General features: G+C 42.1%; 3 protein-coding genes across 3 annotated transcripts; 2 read left to right on the forward strand and 1 right to left on the reverse strand.

Moving 5' to 3' along the window:
* Positions 1-56: 56 nt before the first annotated feature.
* BDR25DRAFT_335086 (uncharacterized protein) lies at positions 57-2,111 on the reverse strand (the record flags this gene model as incomplete). Its single annotated transcript, XM_033692979.1, has 4 exons — positions 57-575; positions 636-1,052; positions 1,117-1,407; positions 1,470-2,111. The coding sequence occupies 4 exons, from the start codon at positions 2,109-2,111 to the stop codon at positions 57-59; spliced, it is 1,869 nt and encodes a 622-aa protein (XP_033545966.1).
* Positions 2,112-2,698: 587 nt separating this feature from the next.
* Positions 2,699-3,485, forward strand: BDR25DRAFT_229537 (uncharacterized protein; the record flags this gene model as incomplete). Its single annotated transcript, XM_033685313.1, has 4 exons — positions 2,699-2,805; positions 2,862-3,003; positions 3,086-3,143; positions 3,217-3,485. 4 exons carry the CDS (start codon positions 2,699-2,701, stop codon positions 3,483-3,485), a joined length of 576 nt encoding a protein of 191 aa, XP_033545967.1.
* Positions 3,486-4,723: 1,238 nt separating this feature from the next.
* Positions 4,724-6,423, forward strand: BDR25DRAFT_372326 (uncharacterized protein; the record flags this gene model as incomplete). The annotated part of the gene is made up of 3 exons (XM_033697220.1): positions 4,724-4,989; positions 5,047-5,574; positions 5,631-6,423. 3 exons carry the CDS (start codon positions 4,724-4,726, stop codon positions 6,421-6,423), a joined length of 1,587 nt encoding a protein of 528 aa, XP_033545968.1.
* Positions 6,424-9,608: the final 3,185 nt, after the last annotated feature.

The raw sequence follows: 9,608 nt of genomic DNA on the forward strand, positions 1-9,608 counted from the left end.
CTCGTTAAACAAAATTGAACAATAAGGCCGTTGTCTATCCACTAAACGTCAGCGGATCACCTGCCGCACACTGATCTGAAATAGTCATTGATGGCGTGTGCCGTCACGGTTCCATCTTCCAACCCTAGGACACATGCAACAAAAGCATCTGGCCGGACGATAGCCACACCGCCTCTTTGCTGGTCGAAGCCCATCTTAGCGTGGACAGCTCCACGGTAGCCGCGGAGACCAGCGGGTGACACGTCGTCGGCGTAAACATGGTGGCGGTAGGGTTGTAAAAATCCAGGCAGCGCCGTAGCCATATCGACATCAGTACGTGCATTGTTGGACACTACGCTAAAGGTGAAGAAGTGCGAGTGCGGGTTGTGGCGGTTGGTGTATGATTCTCGAAAAGCAGCATCTGTATTGCTGTGTTGAAGCAGGAAGGAGTCGTGCATTGCGAGTGTTGTTCCCAGTTCTTCGATTGCCAACCAGTTGTGCTTAATGTCTCCTGCGAAAACGTAGATGCGGAATGCCCCATTGAATGATACCTCTTGCTCTAGCGCGCATACGTTGGCGTCGACAACGCGAATAACCTACAATTCGGGCATGAGATGGATGGATCTACGAAGGATCACAGATGGGGGCTAACAGACCGTTGCGACAGGGAAAACGCGGCCCGGCACGAGCTTTACACCTGCAGGGCTGAAAGCGATGGCGTGCTTACCCCTGCCGACGCGCCAGTTGATATCATTGGCACCATAATCGACTTCATAGCCACTTGTGAAGCTCGAGGCTTTTTTGAAGTACTTCATAAACTCGTCTCCGTCTCCCGGGGTGGTCCCATTGCTCACCGCCATATAACGCAGCTCCGCGGTTGACGGCGGTCGCGAACTAAACAACTTCGCGTATTGCACGTCGAAATCGATAAGTTTTGCAGCGGCCAACTTGCGCTCCTGCTCGTACGATTTCAGTAGCGAAGGTGCGGCGAGGCCCGACTCGACGAGATTGAATTTCCAAGAGAAGTTCTGTGCGTCGAAAAACCCATAGTTCATGCCTTGGCCAGCTTTGGGCTATACATGATGCGTCAATATTGATATGACATGGCATGGCTCTGCCGATTTGCTAGCAACTCACGCTGTGTGTGTGGCAGGCATCGCCTCCAATGAATGTTCGGTGGTCCAGCGTATATTTCTCCGCCAGGCGCTGGCTGATGGGATACACTGACCACCAGTCTACCTCCTCCCACTCAATGGTGTATGGTGCAAAGATCTTGCGTGCAAGGAGCTGGGTTTTGTTTTGGTCTATCTCCTTCCAAGGGTCCTTCGTTGGGTCTTCCATGTGCACTTGGATATAGACACGGACTCTATTGTTCCCCTGAGGAATGACCATAGAGGACCCTGCTTTGGAGTGTATAGTGCATTTGATCTAGACCAAACTGTGAGTGATCCTATGCTCCCTAAGAATGTACTCCCGTAAACTTTACGCACTTGAATATCCGGAAATGTGGTTTTGACCACGCCGTCGATGACACTCCACACAAAGGTGATTGGGTCCTTAAGCGGCATTTCGATGCCTAGCTGTTCTCTCACCGCACTCCTCGCACCGTCTGCTCCGAACAGGTACTTGGTTCGAACTTTTTCTACTCGGTCGGTGTACGCCAGGTCTACCTCAATGGGATAATCCTTGTCCATCCCATCGTTCCTAGAGCCAGTAAATGAACAAGGTCTGTCCACCTGCACGGAAGACTTCGCAATATCGTCGATAAACATCTTCTCGATTCGTCCCTGATGCAAGATGGTGGTGAAGTGATATCTCGTGTCGATGAAATCCGGATAACTTGTCCAGGTGCCTGTTCGCTGGATGCCGACGCCAGTATCGGACGGATTCCAGAATGCAACCTCGTAAATCAGCGCTGGACGATAGGACATTATCCTATCCTTGAGCCCCATGTTTTCAAAAAGATCCAAAGTTCGTGCCTGGATACCATCAGCACGACCAATCTTGGTGGGCTCCTGCCTCTTGTCGACGATTTTGATTTTGAACGTGCCCATTCGAGTGATGGACGTGGCGAGCATCAGGCCGGTTGGGCCAGCCCCGATGATAATAATGTCGAATTTATCGTTAGTCATGGCGGTGATGGTGTTATGTGGGCGCATATGCTGCTGGTGAAGGCTCTGGCTCTGAAACCCGCTGGACTTGGTTGTTTTATTGTTTTGCGCAACGGTTTCGCAATTGAGCAGCATCTTTTATAGCCCGGTGACTTCCAGGTCAGAACACAAGGAAAGGTGGGAAAGAAAAGGCAATTCAGCTAATGGGTTTTGGGGTGGCCAATGCAGGGGTGGGACTGGTATGACCGCAATCAGGACTATTCTCTGCACTGCGACCCTTCACAGCAAACGAATCAAGAGGAGCGGACACGTAGATGTATGGAGGGTGAATATTGAGTACTCCGCATAAGGTAGGTGAGAAAATAAAGGTCATCTGCGGGCCGATATACACACGTGGACTGTTTAGTGATGGCTTCCTGGTCACATCTCGACCCGACCCGACTTCCACTCTCAGAGAGATGCATTTGATGGCTAATTTTAGATTACCACAAAACTAGCGTGGAATACGTCCAGACCGCCATACTGCATCCTCTTTTATGGCGCTACTTATACTCACGAAGCCGTTCATGGCTACTTCATATCCATCTGACTAGATCATTCTCATCACCATGGCTAACGTCATAAATGCGGAGAGCAGTCCCTACAATCTCGATCTCTCTCAATATACATTCCCGCTTCCCCTTGCGGGATACGAGTGCCTGAGGCCTCTTTCTAAGTACGCATACCCAGATACTACATCAATAATCTACAACGCTCATTTCATCTCTCCAGTGAGAAAAATCCAGATAATACCTACAAGAATCCTCAAACCGGGGCCTTGAGCGAAGCATACCAGCGTTTTGTCTCCCCTGTGATAAATGATAACGGTGGACCCGACCCTCCGGGTTTTGATGTTCATGTTTATTTTAATCCGGTATGGCCTACCTACCACCACGTCGTTACGGGCTACGGCTGCAGAGTCTGGATTGGATGAAGCTGACTGACTCAACACAAAGGAAAAAATGGCAGAGAAGGAATTTGCCTATCAACTGTGGGAAAGAATTCGCCGGGAATGTTCGTGTTCTGCCTCTCAGCTCTTCGATATCTCATTCCAAACTTAGCGGTTCTCAACTAATGCGGCAAATAGTCCCTGAGTTGAGAATATATCGCATTTGGGAGACGCCTTGTGGGCCACATGCGGCTGGCATGTTTGAAGTGAACCTCGTCAATCCCCACCAGTTCGGCGCCTTCGTCAGTTGGATTATTATCAACCGAGGCCCTCTGAGTGCACTTGTCCATCCTAATACTGACGACGAAATTCGAGATCACATCCAGAGTTATACTCTTATTGGATCACCGCCACCGCTCGACATGGGTATCTTCAAGCTGCGCGCAGAGGGCGGGTCTATCTCCTAGAAGCACGCGATATACGTCTAGTGAATATCTAGATAGCGGCATCCCACCAAAAGTTCACCCGGCTCTGTTAGTCGTAGTAATACAATTGGGGTTTGTAGTAAGCTAATGATGGTTTATTTCTACCAGTTCATCGTTTCATTGTGGCTAACCGAACTAGGAGCAGCCAGCTACTGATTAGTGGGGCCACGACCCACGGATCGGTTCAAATCGGTGACCCTTCCACGGCAGGCATCTTGGTTCCTAGTACCAATGAGACACAATGGTTCCCAGTACCAATGAGACACAATGGTTCCCAGTACCAATGAGACACAATGATTCCCAGTACCAATGAGACACAATGGTTCCCAGTACCAATGAGACACAATACGATGCCCCACCGCGCATTCGATGCATCTTTAAACTACTTGGCAACCTCCGAACAAATACAAATATAAATCCAAGAGCTTTCGGCTCCCTCCAATAGATAGAGTGTCCAACTCGCTATGTTACGGGTTGAACCCCTTGGGTGCCTCAAGTGCTGCCTAAGGCTTGTTACTCTTCTCATGCAGGTCTTCACAAACATGTCACTTCATGCATGTCTTCATATGCATGCTGGAAGTGCCGGGTTGCCAACACACACATCCATTTGTATGTTACTGTAACCCCCGAGACACTTAATCTCTCTTCCTCTCCTCAGTTTCCTCTAAACCATTTCTGGCCGCCTGTATGCTATGACGGTCTAGCTGCAGCGCCATAACACGCCACTGTCCGACATGTTCTCAACAATTTTACCATTACTTTTAATTACACGCTCAGCCATATGCTAAACATTTACCCCAACCCTTTCTTTTGTCATTTCGTGACATCTAAGTCACTGGTGTGCACATATCGCTAGAGCGCCATCCAATAGAGAGCATTATAGTTTCTTCTGCCACCCGGACGAGGCGAGTCGCCTTCGCTTGCGACCACTAGATAGTGAGAACGCGACACTAATCTCGATCCATACGCACTTCCCACCGTGGCGCTCTTCTGTGTGATCTCAGCCCGACACTCAGCGGGTTCTCAGCTCCGTCGTCTAAGCAACTGTCAGTGGGATTATGACTACTTCATTCCCACTGTGGAAAACCGGTTCCTGGATTTTGGCATTCTCCAATCGTTCCTATATTACATGCTACTAACTACCTATCCACGAAGCGAGTCTCTAAAATAGTTATACTTTTATATCTCTCGAGCAAGCTCAAAGCGACACAAAGTCCAGCATGGACCACGCTCGACACCGTCCAATCGACCATGACCCTGAAGACAACGTTAAGGATAGCAGCAGAGAATGTTCCAGGAACGATGAAAACCTGCCACTATTACAGAAGAGAGTTCCGAATGTGGGGTTAAATTCGAGCCGCTCGGTTTCAATCATCATTTGTGTTTCCGCTACAACATTGATCGGGTGCATGTTGTCCGGAATGGTGACAATAGCCACACCACAGATTGGAGCAGACCTGAACCTGGGTGCCGACAAGATCCTCTGGTACGTCCTATAAATCTCCACCAAACTCTTCTTTCAGACGGCTAATTCGTTGGAAAGGCCGGTATCCATGTACCATCTTGCTAGCGGCTGTACGCTCCTGATAGCTGGCTCCCTCTCTGATGTCATAGGGTGTAAGACTGTATTCCTAGCGGGTTGTTTCCTGCAAATGATTTTCTCCACGGCGTGCGGTCTATCGAGAACCGACGATGAGCTCATTACTGCACGAATTTTCTCGGGTTTGGCCACATCTCTATGCCTGCCCTCTGCTGTGGGACTTATCACGCAAAGCTTCCCTCACGGTCCGATGAGAAACCTCGCGTTCTCCTTCATGGGCGGAGGGCAGCCTATCGGCTTCGGAGTTGGGTTAACACTCGGAGGAATTCTAGTTGACACTCTTGGGTGGCAATGGGGGTTTCACTTTGTTGCCATTTCAAACGCTATTGTCCTCATGTTGGCCTGGTATACGCTCCCACCTAAGCCAAGTGACGCGCCACCGCTATCTTGGAATCGTTTGCTATCCGATATCGACTGGGTTGGGGCATTTCTCATTAGCTCTTCGATGCTATTACTTTCCTATTACCTCTCGTATGCCAACCCGTACACTTCTAGAAGTGAACAAAAACTGACCCTACGCGTGATAGTGTCATCACAGAGAACACGTCCCAGATGGTCGAGGGCGCCAATGTCGCTATGCTGTGCGTATCCATCGTCCTAGGAGCTACATTCTTTTTTTGGGTCGACTTCCAGACCCGTCGCGGCCAACCAGTCCTGGTTCCCAACGTCCTTTGGCAGAGTAAACGATTCACCTCCATCTGCATCAACGTGTTCTTAATCTGGGGTGCTTTCAACGCCTTTGAGCAGGTTGCCAACTTCGTTTTCCAGGACGTACAAGGTCTCAGTGCCCTTACGTCTGCATTTCAGTTTCTCCCTGTTGCTCTCTCGGGCTCAGTGACAAGTATTATTACGGGGCTTCTACTCCACAAAGTACGCGCTGACTACCTCATGTACATCACGATTGCACTCTCAACCTTCTCACCTCTTTTGATGGCCATCGCTGATCCTGGGTGGTCATACTGGACAGCCGCCTTTCCAGCTGTCTTTCTTAACTCAATTGGAGCCGACTCGTTGTTCACAACGTCTAACCTTGTCATTAGCTCGATGTTTCCTCTGGAAATGCAAGGACTCGCTGGGGGTGTCTTCAATACTGTTTCGCAGATTGGGAAGAGTATGGGATTAGCCGTGGTAGCACTGATTGGGAATACTGTTACACAACACTCCAAATACGAAGATAAGAAGGGTTTGGAGGCGTTAATGGCAGGTTATCGCGTATGCTTTTGGGTTCTGTTTTGGTGTTATGTTACGAGTATTGCTGTAACAGTTTTTGGTTTCCATCGGATTGGTATTATCGGACACGCGAGGAAGAATACATTGTAAAATATTCGTCTTATTACAGCTTGTATTTATAGTATTTTCACTTTAGAACTAGGGTTTATAGTTTTATAGACAAAGGCATTTAAGTATATTATATTCTACTATTTACTTTTATTTAGGAAAAAAGTGCTTTGATTAGTGTATAAACTTTTATAAACTTTTAAGTTAAATAGAAACATTTACTAAAGTAACTTTAGCTTAGAATATTTAATAAAAGTATTTTACTATTCCTATATAACATACACTACAGGCAAGTTGCTTACACACCTAAGTTGCTTACTTTTACTAAGACTCTACTTAACTACTCTTTCTACACTAATGTATTCTTAACAACACTACTTAGACATGCTAAAAAAAATTAGATATATCTTACACTTTAAGCTTTTAAATAAAATGCAACACTTTTAAAGTAACATGCTATAGCTATATATAAAGTTTTTTTAAAAGATAATAACGTACACTATAGGCAAGTTGCTTACACACCTAAGTTGCTTACTTTTGCTAAGACCTTACTAAACTACTTTTCCTATACTAATGCATTTCTAACAACACTACTTAGACATGCTAAAAAAATTAGATATAGCTTACACTTTAGTTTTTTAAATAAAATGTAACACTTTTAAAGTAACATGCTAGAGCTATGTATAAAGTCTTTTAAAAAATACATAACTAACACACTAAATAACCTTTATAAGCTAATTTTATAGCGATCTTATAAAGGCTAATTAATAATAAAGAGCAGGAAATTATAAAGCATATACTTAAGCTATAACTATATATAAGTATTTTCTCTCTAGCTAGTGTAACGATTCTACGAATCGTTCCATCTCGGGTCGCTCGGATCCTATCCAAAGGGTCCCTGTATTAGCCCTGACTATAACTTAACCTAGTCCCCTGCAGTTACCCCTATTCTCTTATGTATTTAGTTGCACCTTACCCTTGTAGCTAGCTTAGTAGTTTTCTAATATCCTTTTATATAAAGTCTATAAGTGTTAATAGCATTCCTAGGTTTAGAGTCTCTACACACTTCTATATGCCTCTAAGTAGATTTCTACTACATTTAGACCTAGTATCTTGCCTGCGCTATTATATTATATTAAAAAACTTACTTTTACTAGTAATAGCTTTATTAATAATATTATATTAATTATTTATTTAACTATGTTTAACTTAAAAAAGTGTCTAATTTAGTTTAAGTTATAGTTTTTACATACTATTATATTAAATTATTTAGTTATTAACTATAAATAAAATTTTAAAAACTTTTTATTAACTAAAGCTTTTAAGTTTAGAACTTTTTATTTTTTATAATTAAAATTACTTTTAGAAAAGTTATAAAAAGTGTGCTAAAGTAAAAACTTAAAGACTACTAATAACTTATTAAAATTAAAGATAACTACTAATACTTAACTTTTAACTACTATTAGATTTTATTATAAAGACTGTAACACGCTTTAGCTATAGCTAAGGTAAGATACTTACTACTAAAGCTAAATAACTACTAACTTTAATAGCTAAACCTTTTTTTATAAGACTTAAAGCTAAAGACTTACTAGATTTAAAGTTAAACCTTAGTAGTATAGCTTTTAAAAACTAAGTTACTTAATTAAAAGTATAAATTAAGTAGCTAACTAAATTAAAAACTATTAGTCTTAATTATTTCTTACTAACTACTAAATTACTTTTAATAATGCTTTAAATTACTTTTACTATACTAATAGTAAAAAACTTTTTAAGCACTTTTAACCACTTTTAAAGCTACTTTACTAAATATATAACGTACCTAACAGGTTAGCTAGCCACTTTTGTTAAGCCCCTACTACACTCTACCTATCTACATAATGCCTTAACAACAACACTAGATTAAATCTTCTAAAGAATGTTAGATACAGCTTACTTTTTAGGCTTTTAAATAAGACTTAAAACTTTCTTTATAACACGCTGTAGCTATTTATAATGTCTCTTACATAACACTAAGTAATTAACGCGCTAGACAGCCTTTAGAAGCAGAATGCTAGCCTAAATTAAAGAATTTAACTAAGCTTAAAAAAAGTAGTTATTAAGTACATACTTAAGCTTATAGCTATAGCTAATATAGCTAATTCTTTACGCGCAAAGTGTAATCTAGGCTAGGTTAGCTTAAACTAGCCTAGTATATGGGTTAAGCACTACTCTAAGTTTATAATAAAGTTTAATTATAAGTATAATTATAAAAGAGCGCTTTATAAGAATTTAAAAGTTATCTAAAGCTAGTTTTGCTTAGTAGCTAACATAAAAGCTAAGTATAGTATCTAGAATAAAAATACATATAACTTTAATAAGTTAAGCTTTATAATAAGCTAAATATTAACTAAAGTAGTTATTACAGCTTTAGGGAGATAAAAACAGCTAAAGGTAATATAGTAAAGTAATAAAAAGTAGACAATAGTTATCTAAAGCATTAACATAATAAAGTAAGCTATTTTACTTTTTATTATCTTTAAGGGCTGCTATTACCTCTTTGCCTAGTATAAAGAGAAGAATCTGCCTTAGAACTAAGTTATTACAGTCTTTAAAAACAGCTAGATAATAAATAAGCTTAGGCTATAGTAGTTAAAGCACTTTAATAAGCATATAAAAAGAAAGGTTATAACGTACCTAACAGGTTAGCCAGCCACACAGGTTGGCCGGCCACTTTTGCCAAGCACCTACTAAAACCACCCTATTCTAGCGCAAAACAGCCCACTTTAGCCCTGTATAGAGTAATACAACATAAGATATTATTTAGAGTCTACTTTTACTACTTTTTTACACATACATAAGTTATGCTTAGTTTAATTACACTACTTATATTACCTTTAACTTAGCTTACTTTTTTTAGCGTGTACTTATGTCTTTAGCTTCTTTCTATTACTACGCGCTTTAGACTTCTTTAGAGTAGTTAGACAAGCTTTATTTTTAACTATTAAAGTTTTTTTTACTTAAATCTGCTTTCTTTTATGTAATCTATGTTGTGTAGTAGCTTTATTTGCTGCTTAAAGCTTTATAATCTTCTTTTACACTAACACTAGCTTATGTGTAATAATTACTGCCCCCTTTAAGACCTTTTTAAAGGCTATTACTGTCCGTACGCAGCAGCAGCGTCGCGTCCTGGATACGAGCGATCGCGCACGAGCAGGATCACGTATCTATGTCACATGATGCTCGTG

This window comes from Lindgomyces ingoldianus (assembly GCF_010093535.1).
Source record: "Lindgomyces ingoldianus strain ATCC 200398 unplaced genomic scaffold BDR25scaffold_22, whole genome shotgun sequence".
Classification (NCBI taxonomy): domain Eukaryota; kingdom Fungi; phylum Ascomycota; class Dothideomycetes; order Pleosporales; family Lindgomycetaceae; genus Lindgomyces; species Lindgomyces ingoldianus.